The sequence below is a fragment of the Letharia columbiana genome (genome assembly GCF_014066305.1).
Source record: "Letharia columbiana isolate WasteWater2 chromosome Unknown Sc0000043_s0, whole genome shotgun sequence".
In the NCBI taxonomy this organism is placed as follows: domain Eukaryota; kingdom Fungi; phylum Ascomycota; class Lecanoromycetes; order Lecanorales; family Parmeliaceae; genus Letharia; species Letharia columbiana.
Genome location: NW_023501087.1, coordinates 120,466 through 142,565, shown reverse-complemented (window position 1 = coordinate 142,565; position 22,100 = coordinate 120,466). Strand labels below are relative to the sequence as shown.

Below are 22,100 nucleotides of genomic sequence, written 5' to 3'. Positions count from 1 at the left end.
GTATTGCGGACAGTGTCCCGAGAATTTCAGTCTCCCCAGAGAGTTGAGCTTGGAGAAATAGTCAGTATGGGCTTCGTTCGGAGCATCCATTGGTTCAATTGTCTGCCGGTGGTCGCACTCGTTGTGAACTTGGGTCAACGCGCAGATGGTGTTGGATTTTAGGGTAAGAAATCCATCGTCGGACAACTACTCTACAATTGAATCTTCCCTCCATTTGTCAACCACGCAAATTTATATAGTGCACCAATTAGCCACCATGTCATCAGAATGAGGGACTCTGGATCGAGTCCGAAGGAGCTAATCACCTTGTATGAAGCTTCTGGGTAGCCGTATATAGTATGATCTTCTATGGTCCTTTACATTAGACTGCTGTTGTAGTTCTTAATACTCGCCAACTACTTCGTATGATCCACTTGTATCTTCGTTAATCTTATTTTTCTTATCATGTAGAAGGATACTCCTAACTCCAGTTGCGAAAGTTCGCTGATGTTGACTCAGAGTACTTCAATATTTCTGATGCAGTGAGCCAGGCTTTGAACATGGTCGTGTCGAAAACGCGTTGCATTGGCGGTTGTGAGAGACCTTAAAAAGACAGCGCACCTGGCTGACGCGGTGTAATCTGGATCAAGTAGCAATCCTCAAGATCAGAATGTGTGGTCTCATTGGCGTAATATCGAACACTCAAAAGATCCAACGTAAAAGAAGAAGTCTCGGCGTCGAAGTCCGCTATCTGACCGAGGTTGAAAGTCTTTAAACCTAGTATACGATACCTTATCTAGCATTCAGCAAATGAACGTAAAAGAATTCATAACTCCAAATTTTACACAGGCCTCGTTGCTCATGGAAAAGATAATAAGAGATCGTACCATTTGTAGGTACAACCGTAGAAGATTGACTGATGCTCGAAGGCGGTCTGATCTGTATGATTCATTGGGCAGACGTTGACGAAGGGCAAAAGGCCTTCCTGAACGAGACAATCTGCGCTGGTCTCTTGAGTATTATTTAATTCTCCCTCCCATTTATCAAGACCGTCGATCAAATTAAGAAGAATTTTGGAAGTCTCCAGATCCAATTTTTAGAATGACCGTAAAGTATTGAGCCCTTTGGAGGGTGGGCTGTGTCCTATCACGAGTAGAAGGGTCAGCCCATTATGGAAGACCTTGGGTGTAGCTTGCTTAGAAACCACATTGGCCCAGTCTCGAGGAAGTGTCGTTTCGATCATTCGTCCCAACTGATGCGTAGGCGCCTGGAATCGCAGTCTGCGTGCGTAATCCCTGATTGCAGTCCTACTTCGATCTGAAATTTCTTGGATAGCTAAAATTCTTCTGGACGTCTGGAGACTCTGAGATAGCGCCTTGTCTCTCGTGTCAAGGATTGACGAGGTGGATCCGTCAATAGCAACATTCAGGCCGCCACGCTCGGTTTAACAATTAACAAGTTGCTCTCTGGTGTGAATTGCCGGGTAGCGAAAATCCATCTTGATTTCCAGGTGGGGAATTTCTTGCTCCAGGCACTTCGATACAACTTCTGGGAATGCGTACAGCATGACATGAACGATCCTCATCCAAGAAGAGCCTTTGGCTGTCCGTAGATCGTGCGAATGCCTGCTATAGCCGTTGTGGCCCTGTGAAGTACCACCATAGCGAAGGAAGGCAAGCAAGTCTCCAGCAGCGCAGGCGGTTCTCGCCTGCCAATCGAACACTCTATTCACAAAGATAACCTTCGCGCTGATCAAAGCCTCCAAAACATGTTGGAGCTGAGCCACAGCGTGGGTTGCCGCTCTCAATTGAGGATATTTGTGTTGCAGTTTGAACATTGAGTACTCGTATGGTGATAAGTCCTAGAGCTGCCGTTATTTACATTTCAAGGAGATCGCATATACAACTTATTCTCGTGGACCCCTGTGAAGAATATACAGTTCAATAGAGAATTATTCTCATCAAATCTCATCGCTACGAGTTGACTTGTAGAATAACCACGCTCAAAAGAGATATCTACAGTTCGTGCGGCCGAAAAGTCTTGGACCTTGCCAGTCCGGTGTGGGGGTACCCACCAATCAATTCGTTCACTGAGGGTGGCATAACCGGCATCGATTGGTGGGTACTTCCGTGCCAAGAGCTTAGATTCTTCTAGTACCTGAATTCTTTCAGGGTTCTTCTCCGAGCGTAGAGGGTTAGGGCTGGTACTAGCGCTGATCAGGACTTTCTGTGCAGACATCCGTACTACTCGCCGTTTACGCACTTTGAAGACTCGTTTCCCCTCTAGTTGGATGAAGCGCTTCGTGTTCTATATCTTCTTCCATTCACTTCGAGTGCTTTGCTAAGTACGACTTCTGACCGTAGAAACACTTTGGTCCACGAAGGTCTGGCTCAAGCACAGCAGGAAAGTGCCGGAAGTGTGCCATGTGAGAGGCCGGCTCTTTACTTAGTGAGTAGATGGCTCCCAGCAACATGATGTATCCACTCTCTGATAAAGCCTCTCATTTGGGTCCCTACCCCTTCTTCGCGCCAAAAATGACCGGCACCAGAGACTTCATAGAATTGGAACAGCGAATTTGGTTTAGACTTCAAACTCTCGGCCCATCTTCGCAGTTTCTTCTGCGACGTGAAGAAATCCTTGTCGCCATAGATGACTAGCGTGGGATGATTCAAGAACTTTGCTTCTCTCTGAGCCAGATACCCTGAGCGCATATTTGAGAACATTGTTGTAAACATTGAGATTGGTGGCTGCAGAGGAGATATCAATAGATAATGCGTCTGCGGTGGAGGAACTTCCATGCGTAAGAAGGCTCTCAACGACGAATGTTTGCTCAGACACTTCGCTGCTATGCTGTCGTAGCAACTTCTTTCTCGACCTTTCCATACTCCTTCGAACAGCGTCCAGACTTCTTCTGCCTTCATGGCTTGCACGGCGACTGCCCGGGTCAGATTCTTCTCCTCCAACGGCCACCGTCATTGCATGCGTTGATACTTTGAGCTTCTCATGAGAGCTCGTCTGCTGAGCTTGTTGTGCTTCGCGGTATAATACGGCGTCCTTGTTCCATTGCGCTGCTAAACTGACAGCCCGAAGCCTGATCTGGATAAAGGTATCGGAGTTAGCACTGTCTGTTCAAGAAATTTTTTCGAGCCATGAGACAATTCTGAGGAGTGAATACTCCCTAGACATGTCGGAAGGCTCAATATCGAGGTCGCATGAAGGATTTTGGACTCCGAAAATATGTACCTCTGCCTCTGCGGTACCTTTGTTGAATCGTGCAAAGCGTTGTAGTATATCCTCTATTGGGGGTAGAAAGGTCGTTATAAGGGAGCCGTAGGAGTAGCCAGCGATTATCAATTTCATGCCACCACAATTAGTTGTATGAGGCAGCGAGGACAGCTCATAGGCCGATGGTATCGAGGGCAACGTTGTGTCAGGGGTTCTAGACAAGCGTGTACGGGGCCCACAGTCCCTGAGGCTTTCGAGGTAGTGTACAAAGAACCCAACGAAGGAGGAGTAGTCCTCAGTCTCGGGCTTGCCTTGCCAGCTGGTTTTGCCTTTCGAGGATGCTGCACCACTGTAAACACATTAAGTATTGGCACGAGTCCAAGCAGTCTTGAGATGCTACCGAAAGTTGAATGTCCCAACCACAAATCCCTGCTTCAGTATCTCAGCAGCAACTGATAAGACAACCCCATCATCGTAGCATCCACCAAACGGTGCATATGGATGAGCAACAATTGCCCCTCGTGGGCCCCATGCCGACTCGCCATTTGTAGGGTTCAATACCGCATGTGGGGGACTATATAAGCGACAATCAAGAGTTGTGTCATCGTGTATCGAAGGAATGGTGAAGGTGAAAGTGGGCTCGGGGAGCATGGCCGTGGCTCGCCGCGAGTAGCAGCTTGACAGCGATCGGGTATATTCGGGCAGGGCCGCTGTATGTTGGAGTCATTGTGAGCGGTCTTTGCTGTTGCAGAAATGTTGCAGAGCTTGCGAAGAAATGTTAGCCAAGGCTTTTCTTTTTTGATATTAACCCAACGCAGCCAAACTTAGGGTAACTACTCGGTATCAGGGCTACAAAGCACAAAGGAGGCTTGAGGTTGTCTACGATAGAAAGCCCATGGTGTTCTTTTGCTTGGGTATCTTGGTATATCCTGATGGTCGTCTATACATCATCGGTTGAAATAAGCAGATCTGGCCCAGGCCCGTCGTCCTCGTCCTCCGACTTATCCAAGATACTACTGGGCTCTGCTGGGCAGTCTTGCTTCCCCAATGCTTCCAGACGTGCTGAGAGGTCGACTGGGGAGACCGAATTGATACGTGTAACAGGGACGTTGCCATCTTTACTCACATAATCTTCGCCTTCTGATCGTCGAGCAGCCTCAAGTGCACCATGCAGCACACTCTGCCCTTCAATCATGGCTTCCAACTCGGCCCCAATGCAGCAAACCAGGAGCTTCCACTCCCGGTCTTCTGAGACTTCCAGCTTGCTTTCAGTCCGCGATCTCGCTTTCGACACTTGCTCCAAAATCTTCCTCATTCCCCCTATAGCATTGCCATTTTTGTTCTCTTGGACCAGAGGCGCTTGCATTTCGTGCATTTCTTCCCGTAGCAGCTTTTCGACACCAGTAACGTCCTCAACGACTTCGTTCCAGACCCCAAAGCCATCTTCCAACGCGCCCCTTTCCGTCTCCACCTCGTCAAACCGCTTTCTCAATACATCTTGCTCCTCAGCGTACTGCTCCTTCGCCATTTGCAGTGTCCGTCGCTCAGCCGGTAAAGCCCACAGCCCTGTAGTCGTAACAGTCCTATTACCCCGTAATGGCGGACTCTCAAGGAATTTCCTCGACTCCTTCTCCGCCAACGTCAGCGCGGACTGATAAGAGCTGAGTTTGCTCTGCACACTACTATCTAGACTTTCAATTTCTCGTAGCAGGTGGCGGTGCTTAGCCTTCGTTTCCCACAATCTAGATTCCAGCTCCCGGATCTCGTGAGCCAAAGCCTTCTCCTCGCCCTTCAGATCCTCCACTTGGCGGGTCGTGTCTTCTGATTCAATGTTATCAATGTGTTCCTTCAATCCGACCATCTTTGTCTCAAATCGCTGCACGATATTAAGCGCCTCTGCTCGCTGCAAGAGTTCCCCCTCTAGTATCCTGGCCTCCTCAATCTTCAGGGTTGCTAAATCCGATATGGCGCGTGCAATGCCTCTGCGCGCGCCTTTCAAACCTAATTTCCTTTTCAGAGGTTGCCGCATGGGTACAACACTCTTTAGCTTCCTGGGGCCGCCTGGGCTGGAGTATGCTGTCGTCGGTGTTCGGCTACCTGTAGTTGATGTTTCACCTTGAGGCGGGCCGCCTGTGAGACCAGCAAGTAGACCTTCGCTTTGGGCATCGAGAAGGTGCTGAAGGGTGCTTTGTAGGTGGACTTCCTGGCGTGAGATGGTGATAAGGGCATCGGAGTACGGAACCTGGACAGCAGTCATTTTCGAGGGAGGTCGTGGGTCAGGGCTTGCTGGCGCGGTTTGGTACGGGGTTTGAGATGGCGTTGGGTTTCGGGATGCATGTATTGGAAGGAGAGGAATGTCTTTGTTGGCGGAAGGGAGGTTGAAGAGGGATCTAAGTGACATGGTTAGATTGGCAGGTGGGAGCGTGAGAATGAACAGAACGGTTCGTGCTAAGATCTCGGGAATGTAGAAACGTACAAGTAGTCATCGTGTAAAGAGTCTATCAGACAATACACTGAGACTAATTAGGATCTGCTTGCCATATGGCAGTGTTGGGAAAAGCCGAAACATTTAGGAGTGTCGTGTGACCTCGTTGCTGCTACAAACATGCGAGTCATCGGCTGACCGACATGCGCTATCAGGACTTCGCCGTCCAACACTGACGGAGGTCAAGACTCCAACAGATGACTCGATCACTGATAGCCCAAATAGCTCCTTGCCAGATGGTAGACGTGGTAACTCGCTTGCTTTCCTATGGAAACAATATATCATTCAGAATTTAAACCCAACGTCAATCATCCATGCCCCGTTTCTATCTAGATCATGATTGTTGGCGACTCCAGACTCCTCGCTCGTGATGCATTGCTAGAGTGAATGCCAAAAACACTCTCAGATCTGTGGTGACGTTCTATCATAAGGATACACCCCAAACGCCCCTACCACCGCTAACACCCAACCAATCGCTCCCTTGACTCGTCAAGCCGCTCTGCGGCGCCCAGCTAATATTCCCAACTTCATAATCGCAATGCCAACTTGCGGTCGGTCCTTGTGTATTAGCGGGGGTTGAGTTTCCTGACGCCTGCGGATTGCCGTTCGAGCCTGGGGCCAGCGTGGCATTGCCTTGGTTTAGAAGGTCCCAAATTAATACTAGCGAATCGTCTCCACCAGATGCTAGTGTGCCTCTTCGAGAAGGCGACCATTCTATGCAATTGATAGCAGCTGCGTGTCCCCGTAGTTCGAGTAATGCCTGTCCGGGTTGCCGAACATCTAGAATTCGTATGCTGTTCGAGTCTTGTGAAAATGTTGCCAGGAGATGCGCATCATGGGGAGAAGCTGCAAGACGTCAGGCTAAGCCAGAAGAGAGGTCAGATATACGGGAGGATGGGGTTGACTTACCTGCTAGTCTGAGTAGTGGTGGTGCGTATGACATTGTCTGCTGCGCCGTCGTTGGGCTCATGTTTCCAGGACTTGAAGCTAGAAGCGAAATTTGTCAAAAACGATGTGATGCTTCGGATCAAAAGAGACTAACATTTCTCATTGTTCTTCTCCGAAGGCTCGTATATGATTGTACTGTGTTCTAGACTTCTGAGGTCGAACATTCGTACACTACCATCGGCGCCACAGCTCACGAATACGTCAACGCTGTTAGCGCAGAAACGGACATCGAAGACCTCTTTATCGTGCGCTATCAGTTGCGTCTTGGCCGTAAGCGTAGGTATATCCCATATGGTACAAGTGGTATCGATGCTGGAAGTAATAATGAGACTTGGGGAAAGCGTATTCCAATCCAATGAAGTGAGTGGTGCAGTGTGTTCGGGCGATTTGGAGTTTGAGAGAAGAGCAAGAGGTGTCAGCTTTTGAGGCGGCTGCTGTGAACTATTAGACGAGCGGGATATAGAGTTTCTTGGGTTATAGGACGACTGTGATGGCAAAGACCACAAGCGCAAATGGTCCCCAGATGTAGCCAGAAGGTCAGTAGACTGCTTTTGGGAGGACGCCGGTTCCCACAATATCCTTGTGACAGGATAGGAATGTGTCGCTTCCGCGGTCTTAACGAATTCAAGACCAAATTGGGGCGCGTCTATTGAATGGTCAACTTCTGGCTCTGGGGCAATCTGAGTCTCGAGAATTTGAATCTAGAATGTGAATTAGAAATAGATAATAGGGCTTTTCGATTGTATTACTACAGCAGAACTAGTCACTTACGAAATTATGCCCATCCTCGACGTAACTTCCAATCGCCATCTTGCCGGCTGAATCGCCGGAAGTTTGCTGCTGGACTGGCCATTTGCACCAATCAAAGGCATAGACTGCCCATGGAGCCAAATAGTTGCTGTTCGTGGGGAACGCAGGATAGCCGTCGTTTGAGTATGAGTTTCCGCTTTGAGGTCCATCATTTACTACCGAGTCAGCTAACGGTCGTATATCTGCCAAGCCGAGCGGTGAGTATCCAGCGTCACCTTGGGCTGTCTGAGATGACGTGTATCTGTGGCTAGGCGGTGACGAGTATTTGGAACTCTCAGGGGTATTGACAAAAGGGGCGTATTTTGGTTGATCCATACCAGCAGGACTGGACCGAGAATAGCTGTGTGCTTGGCTGGTCGTCGAGGGTCGTGAGGAATGGGGTTGTTTTTGAGAGGGATTCTGGGTTTGAGGCAAAGTTGGTACGGTAGAAGGCGCAGTAATGGACGCTGAGGCACCTGGACGGCCTGGTTGTAGAGAGCCTGGGAGTGATATTCCCCCCTGGAGCGTTTGCGTAATGAGATTCTTGAGGCGTAGCTTGTTGAACATTGATCCCAGGAGCTGGACCCCCAAAAATTCATGTGACGAATGATATGAATGATGCCGCGGTAGATCTTTTGGTGTTGATTGGGCTGGGGCTGTGTTTGGTGGTATATGAAGCTCTTCTTGCCGTCGGCCATATGTTTGTGTTCGACGGGGAGTCTCGAAGCCTAGGGACACGGTCAGTGCTGCCGAGTCTTGACCGCATGAGCTATCTTCGTCTGACCTGATGAGCCTGCACTCTGCGAGGTCAGCGTGCTAGGCGACGAAACATACGCACTGTCGTTGGCTGCCATACTGGAGCCTTGGTTTGCTGTTACCGTATAAGTATCCGTCGTTTCTTATGGGGCAAAAGGTTGCTACTTTGATACGATCCACCGGCCAGGCCTGTCACGTTATCAGGTTGGGCAGACGTGGAGTGTTCGTGGCTGTGAAATGACATTGTGCTGCTACTACAGGAGCCGGTGTTGCTGAGAGTCCATCTGATGAGTATGGCGTTGCTTCAGATATGGACGATCAAAGAAAAGCTTTGCTTTGCTCCTCATCTTCACTTCGCTCTGTTGAAGATCGAAAGACTGCGATTGCAAGCGCGCTTGGCGCGAAAGACGAGACCTTACGGCCTTACCTCGCGTTTTTCTAACATTGTCCACTTGAACCACTTCCAATAGAAGCAACGTTGTCAGGCTCCAGCTTGAAGTCAAAGTTCCCTTGAGCTGTTATTGTCTATCGCCTATCTTGGCATGGCTGACGGCCCTGAGTCCAGCCCACTGTGGCTGCTGTTACTTCCTCGTCCACCCTCCGAGATATCGCTCAATGCCTTACGGGTTGCATATGGACAAAGTCTGACTCAAGTTTTGCAAATGGCATCCAATGCCTCGGCCGGATCATTCGATGTGGTTTTGGATGTTGCCATTGCTTACGAAGATGAGCAGATCTTTCGATACTCAAAAATACAGAGGCTTTTGGGACTAATGTATAGACTGATCTGCGTAATCTGCACGGAGAATTCCATTGATCTACAGTACGATAACGATGTTGATGTTCGTCTGATCATCTTCCATAGAGGCCTAACCAACCAGCATCAACCCGCTCGTCCTAAGGCTTTTCAACGCCTCCAACCATTCGGTGATCTGCAAACTTTGGCAGGAAGTGACCGAGCATGGCAACGCTTATGCTCCCTGGAGAGCGAGCCGGCGGAAAGTCTGCTTCAGGACTTCCTCCGCATAAGGGGAGGGTCCTCAGACGAGACTATGAGCAGTAACCAGATTGAAATTGAAAGGCTTCCAGGAGGCCTTAGCATTCACCAAAGCTCTCCGCAAAACGCTTTCCAAGAGATTTCATCTGGTTGCCATTGTTCCATTGCGGTGGGAGGTACCTTTGACCATCTTCATGTTGGCCACAAGCTGCTCCTTACAATGACAGCACTTGTTCTCGATCCGAGATCCATCCGGGGAGCGTGCTTGACGATTGGAATCACTGGCGATGAACTTCTTAAAAACAAAAACTTTAGAGAGGAACTAGAAGACTTCCCAGAGCGTCAGCTTGCCGTCCAGGAGTTTCTGCTTGGAATATTGGGGCTTTTCTCGCTTAGCCATGTACTGGACAATTTACGGCATGTCGAGAGCAACTCGCCTCACGGCAGAGAAGTCCATAACACGCTCAAATCCGGATTGATCATCAAATACGTGGAGATTTTTGATCCATGTGGACCCACAATCACCGACGAAACGATTACGGCGCTTGTCCTCTCCGCAGAAACTAAGGGCGGAGGGCAAGTGGTAAACGACAAAAGAGGAGAAAAGGGGTGGTCTGCTCTAGAGGTTTTCGAAGTTGATGTGCTCGAGGCTGGGGAGGCTGATGGTGACAGCCGGGATCGCGCAGACGACAAGTTCCAGGGCAAGATCAGCAGCACAGATATCAGACGCAGGATACACGAGAAATCTGCCACAAAATTTGACAGATCTAGCGGAGACAGCAAGCAAGTCCGATCAAATTGAAAGCATTTGCAAGCAGTAACAGTCTAATGCCGCAACCTTGGCTAGCTGCCATCCCTGCATTCTGCAGCAATGTGGGGATGCTGCAGGGAGACCACAGCTTGTCCAATCAATGAGCGCCTGCAGCAAGCCATCCATGTCCAACTCCTCGGGCTTATCAAGAAGTCGCAAGCTTGTCAGGACTTGATGTCCTGGGAGGCTGGGAAATGCTACAACAACCCTGGCTCGTAGGCCGAAGCGCCAGACGTGTGGGCTAGATCCATTCTGGCTAGACGCATTGATCACAGTTGCCAATGATCTTTCTTCGACAGCGCATCTCAACCTGCTTGGTTCACTCTTCGTGTTCAGCTATATATAGCTTCCAATTGTGCTTGGAGATGGACGGCGAATTCGAAGTCATCAGAAATAATGTTGGGGGAACGCTCTCCATTTGTAGTTGCGCAGATGCGGAAGCGCCGTGCAAATCCTGAGCTTAGTCTGCACGGCCTGCACGACGCACAAGCTGCCCGATCCAGACCGTCTCCCGTACGAGCAGGAGCGCCTGACAGCCATCCATGTCAATAGTTGCAGCGGGAAGGGTAGTCCCGATGGTGAGATTTCGATCATGTGACTTCGAGTGGAGGGGAAGAAGAGCCATGATTCGCTCATACCGCATGTCGACCTATACTTCATGCAGCGCTGTTCCTCTTTTTGCGTCGACGTGCGTCTTTCTGTTCCGTCCGTCTTCCTTCTGCTCCGTGTGTTGGCATGATGTCGTCTGACATCCTATTCCTATCCCCTTGCTTTGAACTTCGAGGCATTTGTAGTCGGACTTCGTCCCCGCCTCCACAGTATCATCGGCACAACATGATTGACGTCTGCGCTATTCCTATCGTTTCTTTATAAGCTCGATGTCGTGGTTGCCTCAATGGCGAATATTCAGGAGCTCTCAAATGAAGTTCTTAATGCAATCCTCGACAACATCGAATCAGAGTCTCAAAGCTGCGTCAGCGTAGACCGGAGAGAATACCTCTCCGTCGAAAGCTTCCGGCTCCCAAGCCCGCCATTACCATGTCAAGCGCAAGACATTGCAAGTTTTAGACTTACGTGTCGAAGATTTGCAGACTTAGGGATTCCCTATCAGTTCACCAGGGTCACTCTTCGTTTTTCCTCGCGGGGCTTTCGAAGGTTGGAGGAAATTTGCAGCAACGGTCATCTTATACAGAATACACGGAAGTTTAGCTATTTGGTTCCTCTCTTTTACGGTAACAGTAAGTTACTCGGGCCCCCAAATGATGCGGGAGCTGACGAATACCAAAGGCAGATTGCAGGTTGGTGAATTTATACGTTCCACAAGGCCCGCCGACGCCTTCGACCCCTTGCACGCTGCGAGCCTACGAGCGAGAGAGAAGGATCAAACAAAAATACTACGATCGGGTGAAGACACTCGCATCCTGAAGAAAGCAATGGCAGCATTCACAACACTTCAGCATGTGCAGATCCTTCGTTTGACAGATGAAGCCGATCAGCGTTTGCTCGAATTGTTGGAGCGAGATGGGTCAAATGCCGCTCCTTCTGGACAACCCGTGGTAGACTTGAGATGGTCGCCTGCATGTTATCATGCCACGAAGACTATCGCTGAAGCTCTAATGTCCACACAATCATCTTTCAATAAATTCTCAGGGCCCATGATGAGCCCTCAGAGCATGCTAGCTATTCAGCGGAACATCCCCCAGACGTTCTCTTCATTTGCGTCTGGTCTCACTTGTCTTGAACTACATTTTGAGGATGGTGCAGACCTCAATACCCGGGTTCAAGAGCTCTCCGGCCTTTTCCGCGCGGTATTCCTGGCAGCGAAGAACCTACAGGCTGTGCACATCGGATTCCCTTCCCGTGCACCGCTCGACTTGAATCTCGAAGACATCTTTCACGATATCAAATGGGACAAGCTTCGTGCCTTTGGCATTCAAGCTTGTCGTCTGGAAGCAAGGGAGATTATTTGGCTCGCTAGACGACATAGCAAAACTCTTAGAGGCTTACGTCTCCGCGATGTGCTGCTCAAGGAGGACAGCATGTGGAAAGACGTTCTGCAAGTTCTTCGTACCGAGATGGAACAGCTGGACTGGGTCAGTCTCCGTCGAATTGATTACTCAAATCATTTCGATGATTCCTGGGAGGGCAGTATGGAGGTTCCTGACGATATAGCCTTCGGGTCAAGCGATAGTGACGAGGAAGACGATTTCCCTACCCATCCGAGCGATGGCGACTTCGATGCCGACAGTGACGATGAGTCAGACGAGAACAGTAATGCTGACACCGATCACGGTCCTGACGCGAATGAGCTTGCTTTGTCGCCTGATACGCCAGCTTCACTACCTTCCTGCACATGTTCGAATGGTTCACATGCGCTCAATGCAGATGATTTGGGGGACAACGGCCACTCTGTGACTTATCCCCAGCGGAAGATGTGGGAGAAATGGGTCATTGGCGGTTACTGTCCAGAACATTCAAGCTAGTCCCGTGCAATGGGATGTTCTTCCTCGCTTTTCCAGCATACATACGATACGCACTCGTGGCGGTTCAGCCTCATCCTCGTATTTCACATGGCTTAGACAGACCCTGGCATCTGGTGAGGTAACAACGGTGGGCGGGAACCTTTCTCACTACTATTGAGGGAACGAGACACAGAAGTTGTAGAATCTATCGAACTATGTGGTCGCTCTTAGCTCGTACCCCAACCCTCTAGGTTCTCAACGACAGGAACTCGCCCACTCCTTGTTATGATCCATTCGACTTCTTCGTCTTCATCGTTGATTTCCTGATGCTCAGCATGTGCCGGTATCAATGCGAAGTCTCCCTTTTCCAAGACTTGTTTCTTCTTCCCTCCTTCTGAAACCACTGCCCCTCGCCCGCGCACGCAGTAAACCACGGTATCTTGGGGCCCGTGATGATGGATGGCGGAGGAGGAGTGGGGTTTGGCGATCATGACTGCAAGTCTGAGCCTAGGTTCTCACAATAGGGGCTTTTCAAGGGATGGACCAGATGCGCTGATGCTGTCCGACTTGTCAATAATTGCACCTTGCCTAACCATGCCTTCCGTCTGTCCGGTGTTTGTATGAAGCTCAGAGGCTTTGGTGACTTGGACAGGAGCGGCCATCTTCGATGATGCTGAAGGCAATTTCCCCTCCAAGTTGGAAAGTTTACCAAAGAAAAGCGGGAATTGCTATGATATTCACGTGCACTCCGAACTGTGGTAGAGAATGATGGATGACCTGAATGACTGACGACATGAACTCCAGCCCGCAAAAATGTGAGCCGAGGCACAATTCTCAGCCCGCGGCGCAAGTCACGAGGAGCATTTTGACCAATCAAACATCATCTACAAACCTTTAAAGTACTTTTCCCAATCACAATATGAATGCCAAAATGGAAAATGGCAGAGTGATTTGAAGCAAGTCAAGCGAGCCCACATGGCGGCGATTACCGCCTAAGTACTCAGGGCGGTTTTAATCTTGGAACTTATCCTGTTTCGGAGTAGCTTAGAACCACCGAGCCCCACACAAATCATTCTATATACATTTCACTCTACAGCTTCAAGTACTCTCCAAACAATACTACTACCGTTCATTTCGTTTATAAATATCCAATTGAGGTATTCAAGAAGCTATATAGAATTTCCAGCTAATCAAGCTTCAGACGCAAAATAATTTCCTCTCGCGCACCGCCGTCCCAACTCAATAACAACGTTAAAATTCAATAAGACAGTCCAATACTATGACACAGGGTGGTAAATAACTTTTAAAGCTTCGAAAGTATATTTCTAGACTAGATTCGTGCTGAAGATATCGATATAATTCGAAGCTTTAAAGAAGAAAAATCGCTAAAGGAAGTATTAGCGCTATTTCAAGAGTATTTCAATAATAACAGGAGGTAATACCTATGTAGAGGGTACTATTAACGTCGTTCAGGCGAAATCTAACCTTAGAAGTTGTTACATCCCTTATAATCAAGTATCTTCTAAAGGATCTTTATATTACCTCGAACTATTTATCAATTTTCTCTTATAATAGAGCCTTTAAGCCTCATTTCAAGTAGTTATTAATTCCTCACGACTGTTAACATGGAAATTTCGGTCTTAAAGATATTTAACATATAATCCCAAGCCTTTTTAATAGAATTTAGATCTAAACTATAAGAAGGCTAATCTTCGAATCATATAACTCGCCACTACTAAATTCCTCAAGGGAACTCTCTATATAATTATCTACTTTATTCTATATTATATATATAGAATAACTCTAATTAAGCAAGATTCGAAGAATTCTAGTAAGCCTTCGTTCTCTTTTAAGACTTCTTCTTATATAGATAGATATTACTCTACTTCTTTTATTATCTTATTTCTTAGTAGCTTATTTCAAATATATCTCGAACTGAGGCTTTAGGCTAGGCTTCTTTCATCTAATATTATTCTCTTTATTCTCATTAGAACGTATTTGAGAGGTAAATGCGAGTGCTTAAAGTTCTTAATTTTTATAATTCTTAATAATAAGAGCCTCTTTAGCCACATTCTTCTCATTCTAAGTCTTATTCTATAAGAAAATCAATTTTCTTTACCGTTGATTTTGTCTTATAACCGCTCCCTTCCTCATTAATTATACTTTTACTATAAGCGATCTTAAGAAATCATATATAAACTTTATTATCCTCTTAATTAATCCGTTCTATCAATTTCGAGCTTATTTCCTCTCTCGAGACGCTAAATAGCTCGATGATTATACTCAATACACTTAACTTTAGCTTCGTCTAAAAACGATATTATTTACCCAATCCAATAAAATAAGCCCTTATAAAGGCATTCGAAGCTCTCGATATTTATTCATCAATTTAGGTTTTTAATAATAGAATTCCTTATTATAATTATAATTATATATATTTACTTAAAGCGTAACTTCGAGAGAAGCTTTTAATTACCGTCTGTATCGCGCTTAATAAGAAGATTTAGCTCTTTTATATACTATAAAGTACCTTTTTCGATTTTTAGCGTACTAATAATATACTTAAAAATCCTCTCTACTCCGCTTCTAATAGATATAATAAACGATCGAAGCGAGGGCGATCTTAATAATAAATCTTATAAAGAATATTAATATCCCAGTCTTCGACTATTTTCAAGGCCTTACGATAGTAATAACTAATCGTTAATTTAAGAGTATCGATATAATTATCTTAATTTCTTATAGAGAATACCCTACTTTAACTAGGGCTATATTACTTATTCTTTAATTAATTCTCACTCTCATCTATCGATTAATAATTTCAAGATTTTTAGCCTTATAGTTATACTTCTTACGAGGCATGATTAAACGAATTAAATATTATAATAATGTGTATAGCTCACAATAATTGTTTGTTTAGATTGTTTATTTACTGGACTTAAGCCGAGGCAAGTCCGAAATTATAAGGCTACCTAGAATAGGATAAGTGTCCAAAGATTAAAAACCGCCCTGAGTATTGGTGGTGGGGGTTGGGATTCACTACTCGAGTACGGTATTTCCGGCCGAGGCATCTCCTCCTTCACTTTGTCTCCACCATCCATCCGCATTTGACTGAGTGACATTCTGTTCCTTTCCTTCCTCTCTCGCTACAGTCAGCCCCCTACATAGACTATAGACGCCTTTCATTCATTTTCTCACAATGTCCAAGATCTTTTCAAAAGATGAGGTTGCTAGCCACAAAACGAAAGACGACCTCTGGTTAGCATAGAGCCCATTTTCTGTTTCACCGCATTCTAACATTACTCTAAATAGGGTCATTGTTGATGACGACGCTTACGACTTGACCAAATTTCAAGAAGAACATCCTGGAGGTCAGAAAAGTAAGCACCTCCCGCAACTGCCCCCTGAGTGGGTGTTTGTTGACTCGCTATGCCCTAGTCCTCCAGCGGGTGGCCGGCAAGGATGCCTCAAAACAATTCTGGAAATATCACAATGAGAGCATACTTAAGAAATACCGAGCCCAATTACTGGTCGGATCCCTAGACAGCAAGAAGAAAGAAGCCGCCCCTCCTACTCCACCTGCAACACCGCCACCAGCTGAGAAGAAGACGGAGGCTAAGGAGAAGGTAAAACCACAAGCTGAGTCCGGAGCCGTAGCTCCAGTCCCAGGGAAAGATGTGGAGGAAGTAAAAGAGTCAATGGATCCGTATGGGGCTATGATACCCTACGCGGATCCATCGTGGTATCAAAGTGTATGCATGATCCTATTCATGGAAACGTCTTCGTGGCTGAAATTCAAGTCTAGTATCATTCTCCCTATTTCAACGAGACCCACGTTGCTCTCCGCGCGGAAGTCCGCGAATGGGTTGACAATGAGATCGAACCTTACGTTACGGAATGGGATGAAGCCAAGAAAGTGCCAGACAAAATCTACAAGCAGATGGGCGAGCGTGGCTACCTGGCAGGTCTGATGGGCCTACACAAATATCCTACTAATTACACCGATCACCGGGTCAAGAGCGTGAAGCCTGAAGACTGGGACCTCTTCCACGAAATGCTTTTGACGGACGAGATATCGAGAGCAGGCAGCGGTGGTCTTGTATGGAACCTGATCGGAGGATTTGGCATCGGATGCCCTCCCTTGGTCAAGTTCGGCAAGAAGCCCCTCGTCGATCGGATATTACCCGGCATCCTGAATGGGGACAAGAGAATATGTCTGGCTATTACCGAGCCAGATGCTGGAAGTGATGTTGCCAATCTGACTTGCGAAGCTAAGCTTACCGAAGATGGCAAGCACTACATCGTGAACGGCGAGAAAAAGTGGATCACAAACGGCGTGTGGTGCGATTACTTCACAACTGCGGTCCGAACTGGTGGTGAAGGTATGAACGGTGTGTCAGCGCTGCTTATTGAGCGCGAGCACGGTGGTGTCAGCACCAGGAAGATGGACTGCCAGGGTGTATGGGCTAGTGGAACCACATATGTGACGTTCGAGGACGTTAAAGTACCGGTGGAGAATCTGCTAAGCAAAGAGAACCAAGGGTTTAAGGGTAAGATCATATTTCTTACTTCTGCAATGACAACGCTAACGCTCTTCTTTAGTCATTATGACCAACTTCAACCACGAGCGAATAGGCATAATCATCCAATGCATTCGTTTCTCCCGCGTCTGTTACGAAGAGTCTGTCAAGTATGCTCACAAGCGCCGCACTTTCGGCAAGAAGCTCATCGACCACCCTGTCATCCGGCTCAAGCTTGCACACATGGCTCGCCAGATCGAAGCCTCTTACAACTGGATGGAGAATCTGATCTACCAGTGCAACGTCATGCAGGAGACCGAGGCCATGTTGAAGCTTGGTGGTGCTATTGCGGGCTTGAAAGCCCAGGCCACGGTGACCTTTGAGTTCTGTGCTAGGGAGGCAAGTCAGATCTTCGGTGGACTCAGCTACAGCCGTGGTGGACAAGGTGCCAAGGTCGAGAGATTATACCGCGACGTCCGAGCTTACGCGATTCCTGGTGGCAGCGAGGAGATCATGCTGGATCTCAGCATCAGACAGGCACTGAGGGTGCACAAGGCCCTAGGAATGAAGCTGTGAAGGAGATATGATATGTGTATGCTGGTGTTCTTGTGTCTTCGGTGGTCAAAGTCCTCGGTTTAGGATAGAGGCAGTGGTTATTTGCAAGTACTGAAGAACATTAAACACACTTCCAACTTACTAAGAAGTCTCATATTGACCATGAAGCAAGGCTATCTGTGGCTTTTTGAGGCTTTTGAAAAGGGGCCTTGTCTTTGCGCCGTAGGGCTGACCGACCCTGTCATTCTTCGAGCCTTATTAAAAGGTCAGCTCATCACATCCACCTCTTGCCAACCGTCCACGCATCTCACAATAATGGACGCCCTCCGCACCACCATCAAACCCCTCACCCACTCCCTTCCTGCCCCCATCCGCGACTTCGGCGTCTCCCTCATCGGGCCCGACTGCTACCAAAACCTCATCCTCGACATCGACCTCACTTCCACACAATGCCTGAAGCTCGCCGTGTCCAAAGCTCTCGGGATCGCCACGGTCGCCGGCTCCTCCGTCGTCAAGGTCCCTCAGATCATCAAACTCCTGTCCTCACAATCCGGAGCCGGGATCTCGTTCCTCTCCTACGCCCTCGAGACCTCCGCGCTGTTGACGACCTTGGCCTATAGCGCGCGCAATGGGTTTCCGTTCAATACGTATGGGGAAACGGCGATGATCGCTGCGCAGAACGTCGTAATCAGTCTATTGGTGCTGCGGTATACGGGCCAAACGGTTCTGGCGGCCGTCTTCGTGGCTGCTCTGGCTTCGGCGGGTTATTCGCTGTTCAATGAGGGCGTGATCGACATGCAGACGTTGACATATGCACAAATGGGAGCGGGGCTGTTGGGGGTAGCGTCAAAGCTGCCGCAGGTCTGGACCATCTATAGTGAGGGGGGACTGGGCAGTTGAGCGCTTTTATGGTGAGTGAGGGTTGTGAGGCTGGCGCTTATGGGTTTATTGGGGTCGGCAGCTAAAATACGTTGGTGATGCAGGTCTTTAACTACCTCTTTGGAAGTTTGACGAGGATATATACGACGTTGCAGGAGGTGGATGATAGGCTGATTCTTTATGGATTCGTTGGAGGCTTCGTGCTCAATCTAGTCTTGGCTGCTCAAATGGTAGGTTCCAGTGCGAGTAGTGCCGATGAGAAACGATGCGATTGAGGAAGCACATTTTGACAATATTTAGGTATACTATTGGAACAGCCCAGCCACAGCATCGCATGCAGGAGAGATTGGCCAGAAACCAGCCGACATCGTTAAGGGCTCCAGCACCAGAGCCTCGACCAAGGGGAAGGGACCAACGACCCGCCGCAGAGGATAGCGAGCCAGCTGATTTCATCAATCAAAAGTACCGTCTCGTCTAACATGACCACCATCCACCAATGCCCGAAATGTGATCATATTCAAACACTCAGCTCCAACAGAACTCTAATCTCACACTTTCCGGCACCCCTGCTTGCAACAACTTTTGCACCCACCCTCCGCTTCCAGTTCCAACAACAGGCCTCACATCGCCCCACTTCGGATTCTCCGGTACCATTGATTCATCCAATGCTACCCATCCAATACCCGCAACCAGTCCCACATTTCCTCCATTGGGCAGCCAGCAAGCTGTAGCCTCTGCCCCATTTCCGATCCATACATCCCCTTCTTGAATCCTGACTCTGGCTTCGACCTTGCTCGAAGACAGTAAGCGCACAGCGGCTTCCCACCCCGCTTCTCTCCTCCAACCTTCTACTATTTCCCTGCCTACGACAGCAATCTCCACGCTCCTCACCGCTTCACGTTGCCAATCTAGCAGTTTCTCCAAGAGTTTGATAGCGGAGACGATGGAGCTGCCGTAGGTTTTCGCGAAGATGAAGGTGTTGCTTTGGAAGGGAAGCAGCCGCGCTTCCTGGTATATTTGGCGGGAGACGAGCAGGAGGGAGTTTTCCACGTGGTCGTAGAAGAGGTGGCGCTTCTCGTTCGTGTCGGTTGGAAAGGAGGGCTTGAGCCGTGGCGTAAGAGAGAGGGTGTGAGCGAAGATTTGAAGGCGGAGCTCAAGAGGGAGGGACAGGAGGGGAGAGGACGTCACTGTCGGCTGGGCTCTGGCCGAGAGGTTGATTGACGTTGATGAGGGCTCCGCTGACATGTTAGCATGCAATTGAGTAGTGGTGATAGATGTTGAGGACATTGCGGTCGTTTGGAACGCAATGGTGAGCTGCAGTAGTGGCACGAACGACGAGAGAAGCAATTGATCAATATTACCACCGAGAGTTTCGAAATCGGAATGACCGTGCTCGGATATATGTCGACCTATATTTGTCCTCTACATAATAAACAATCCTTCTTGCAGTACTCGTCCTTTCCTATTACGCCGTAAGCTGACAACAGTACGCCTACCATGTCGGCCGTAGCGCCCTGAAGCCACCAGCCTAGGTTGCGCCCATGGAGGGAGATTGAACCCATGAACGATGTTTCAGAACGAGTGCGGCTGAAGAAGGGGCTGATGCTCGCGGCGTGGGCGGCGTGTCGGACGCGAAGGAACAGGGCTATCCGGTAAGGCAGCTGAGTTTCATTGTCGATAGCTTGATCAGGGACAGGACGGTACCTTTGCAGAGAAGAGAAGAGACAAGAATACTGTTGGCAAATGGGAGCAGTAGACCAAGAGTGAGGAGCAGAAGGTGTGGAAGCCAGGCAGATCCGGAGAGATATTCAAGTGAGCAGCAACGGAATGAAAGGCGATGGCGGTGGTGGAAACATCCCTGACGGTCTCGTCATTCTCGATGAATGGTTACATGACTGAACAAGGATGATATCTCGTCCATATGCAATGTCGTAGAGGTTCCTCAGAAGCCTCATATCGTTCTCCAACGCCTTGGGTATATCCATTCCTACGCATCCATGCCGTCAGAACCTTGCCAGTCGCCGTCTTAACTCCCGAGGAAGATCAAAAGCCGTCGGTATGATCCTGGAGTGGGGAGGAGGTGTGCCCCCTCGTCATCACTTCCTCGGCTCTTCCCCTTTCACCAAAAACCGCAGCATATCATCCATCGATAGCGGCTTTCCCCTCCTCCTCCTCCTTCTTCAGTCTTCTTGTTCTCGTGACCCTCCACTTCCGCCGACCAAACGCCTTCCTCGTCTCCCTCCTCACCCTCTTCCTCGTCACTCTCCTCGTCCCTCAACCCCGTAACCACATTCTCAATTCCACCTTCGATCTCCTCAACGGTATAGTCTCCGCCCCACTCGTGCTTCCGCGCTTGCTCATTCGCCGCTATGCCCGCCCATTCCCACAATCCTGTGATCTCGGCCCTTCCCCTACCACCATCCCAATTAGCCACCTCCTCTCCAGCTAGACGACCTTCTTCAACCCAATCTTCAACATGTGGCTCCAGTTTCTTGCGTAGTAGTTGATTAAGAACGGGCTCCTGTTCTCGGCCGGGGTATAGTGGCAAGGGGTAGGCGACCAGGGACGAAAGGAGCGGGGCGTGTGTGGTCAGGTGGGCGGAGACAGAGGCGAGGTTTTGGGATATGATTTGGGAAAGCGAGTGGAGGGAGGACCTGGAAGCTCTTAGCTGTTTTCGTCCCATGATTTTGCAAATGGAGAGGAGAAAGCGAGAATGTTGTAGGTTGTCGTGAGGACTGCCGACTTACCATGATGGAAGAGGTTCTATGGTGTGAATCTGTTTTTGCAAAGAATCTAGGGATTTTGTAAGCTGAGCAAGGCGCTGGCGGGTGTGTTCCAGTGTTCTAATGTCTTGAGGCGATAGTGTTGCCATGTTCCGCGATTTTGCGTTGTAACTCTATGGTTTGATGCACGATGAGGCGGGGGAGAGTGAAGTTGTCTTGTCTGGGATGCTTGGCACTGAATACCAATTAGGCATATATAGAAAAGTGTAACTATACGACGATTGAATCCCCCTCATTATTTTGAATCTAACGCCATCGGAATTATAGAGAGTCAATAATTATTAATCAAGGTAAGATACAAGAGGTAAAAGCATTGAAGTTCGAGAAATCTCGACATCAAGAATAGGTCGGGAAATCTTCAAACTCATATATAATCCGTAAATCTCGCAGAGACTTTTCCGCCGGTTGATTTCGTCGAAAGGCTACCGCCCAAAGTGACTGGTCGATGCTACGAGTACTTTGTCTGTATGTACAGGATCTCTAGTCCAACCTGATATTGATTGCTGTTTTCTCCTCAGAAAATTCCATACCCACAACAACCTCTCAACGACGCATACCCTTCACAATCACATCATGACCATTCATATCTTCACCATCGTTACAAGCAGGACGATGTAGAAAGGCGAAGAAGCCATGAAGCAAATAAGTTTTCCGAATGCAGGCGTTAGCCCCTAAAAGTGCGGAATGAAGGTTGTCCAGTGTACATTTTGGAAGGAACCGCTGGGAAGAGCTCGGAGCGAAGCAAGAGCTTCCGCAATTATGTATAGTCGAGAGAGCACGTACAACACTCCTAGGGGGACAAAAACCCCCATGTGCCAATATGTAATGACGCCTTCGTCGAAGTCCTTGTCATGGATAGGCAACCCGTCCGCTCCGCTAATCTTTTCGATTTTGTTCGCATAGATATAGTA

The 22,100-nt window shown here is 48.4% G+C and overlaps 10 protein-coding genes across 10 annotated transcripts; 4 read left to right on the top strand and 6 right to left on the bottom strand.

Annotated features, from left to right (window-relative positions):
- Window positions 1-2,559: 2,559 nt before the first annotated feature.
- HO173_009788 (uncharacterized protein) lies at window positions 2,560-3,855 on the bottom strand (the record flags this gene model as incomplete). Its single annotated transcript, XM_037311676.1, has 3 exons — window positions 2,560-3,075; window positions 3,223-3,553; window positions 3,605-3,855. 3 exons carry the CDS (start codon window positions 3,853-3,855, stop codon window positions 2,560-2,562), a joined length of 1,098 nt encoding a protein of 365 aa, XP_037161382.1.
- Window positions 3,856-4,144: 289 nt separating this feature from the next.
- On the bottom strand, window positions 4,145-5,605 carry HO173_009787 (uncharacterized protein; the record flags this gene model as incomplete). Its single annotated transcript, XM_037311675.1, has 1 exon — window positions 4,145-5,605. The coding sequence occupies one exon, from the start codon at window positions 5,603-5,605 to the stop codon at window positions 4,145-4,147; it is 1,461 nt and encodes a 486-aa protein (XP_037161381.1).
- A 508-nt stretch (window positions 5,606-6,113) lies between these two features.
- Window positions 6,114-8,426, bottom strand: HO173_009786 (uncharacterized protein; the record flags this gene model as incomplete). Its single annotated transcript, XM_037311674.1, has 6 exons — window positions 6,114-6,535; window positions 6,599-6,676; window positions 6,732-7,338; window positions 7,409-8,154; window positions 8,211-8,297; window positions 8,348-8,426. 6 exons carry the CDS (start codon window positions 8,424-8,426, stop codon window positions 6,114-6,116), a joined length of 2,019 nt encoding a protein of 672 aa, XP_037161380.1.
- A 66-nt stretch (window positions 8,427-8,492) lies between these two features.
- HO173_009785 (uncharacterized protein) lies at window positions 8,493-10,209 on the top strand (the record flags this gene model as incomplete). Its single annotated transcript, XM_037311673.1, has 3 exons — window positions 8,493-8,614; window positions 8,748-9,966; window positions 10,027-10,209. The coding sequence occupies 3 exons, from the start codon at window positions 8,493-8,495 to the stop codon at window positions 10,207-10,209; spliced, it is 1,524 nt and encodes a 507-aa protein (XP_037161379.1).
- Window positions 10,210-10,885: 676 nt separating this feature from the next.
- HO173_009784 (uncharacterized protein) lies at window positions 10,886-12,473 on the top strand (the record flags this gene model as incomplete). Its single annotated transcript, XM_037311672.1, has 2 exons — window positions 10,886-11,228; window positions 11,278-12,473. The coding sequence occupies 2 exons, from the start codon at window positions 10,886-10,888 to the stop codon at window positions 12,471-12,473; spliced, it is 1,539 nt and encodes a 512-aa protein (XP_037161378.1).
- Window positions 12,474-12,679: 206 nt separating this feature from the next.
- Window positions 12,680-13,114, bottom strand: HO173_009783 (uncharacterized protein; the record flags this gene model as incomplete). The annotated part of the gene is made up of 2 exons (XM_037311671.1): window positions 12,680-12,945; window positions 12,997-13,114. 2 exons carry the CDS (start codon window positions 13,112-13,114, stop codon window positions 12,680-12,682), a joined length of 384 nt encoding a protein of 127 aa, XP_037161377.1.
- A 2,537-nt stretch (window positions 13,115-15,651) lies between these two features.
- On the top strand, window positions 15,652-17,548 carry HO173_009782 (uncharacterized protein; the record flags this gene model as incomplete). The annotated part of the gene is made up of 5 exons (XM_037311670.1): window positions 15,652-15,710; window positions 15,765-15,832; window positions 15,891-16,204; window positions 16,258-17,002; window positions 17,055-17,548. The coding sequence occupies 5 exons, from the start codon at window positions 15,652-15,654 to the stop codon at window positions 17,546-17,548; spliced, it is 1,680 nt and encodes a 559-aa protein (XP_037161376.1).
- A 294-nt stretch (window positions 17,549-17,842) lies between these two features.
- On the top strand, window positions 17,843-18,427 carry HO173_009781 (uncharacterized protein; the record flags this gene model as incomplete). The annotated part of the gene is made up of 1 exon (XM_037311669.1): window positions 17,843-18,427. One exon carries the CDS (start codon window positions 17,843-17,845, stop codon window positions 18,425-18,427), a length of 585 nt encoding a protein of 194 aa, XP_037161375.1.
- Window positions 18,428-18,931: 504 nt separating this feature from the next.
- On the bottom strand, window positions 18,932-19,693 carry HO173_009780 (uncharacterized protein; the record flags this gene model as incomplete). Its single annotated transcript, XM_037311668.1, has 1 exon — window positions 18,932-19,693. The coding sequence occupies one exon, from the start codon at window positions 19,691-19,693 to the stop codon at window positions 18,932-18,934; it is 762 nt and encodes a 253-aa protein (XP_037161374.1).
- Window positions 19,694-20,525: 832 nt separating this feature from the next.
- HO173_009779 (uncharacterized protein) lies at window positions 20,526-21,278 on the bottom strand (the record flags this gene model as incomplete). Its single annotated transcript, XM_037311667.1, has 2 exons — window positions 20,526-21,060; window positions 21,154-21,278. 2 exons carry the CDS (start codon window positions 21,276-21,278, stop codon window positions 20,526-20,528), a joined length of 660 nt encoding a protein of 219 aa, XP_037161373.1.
- Between the last annotated feature and the right edge of the window lie 822 nt (window positions 21,279-22,100).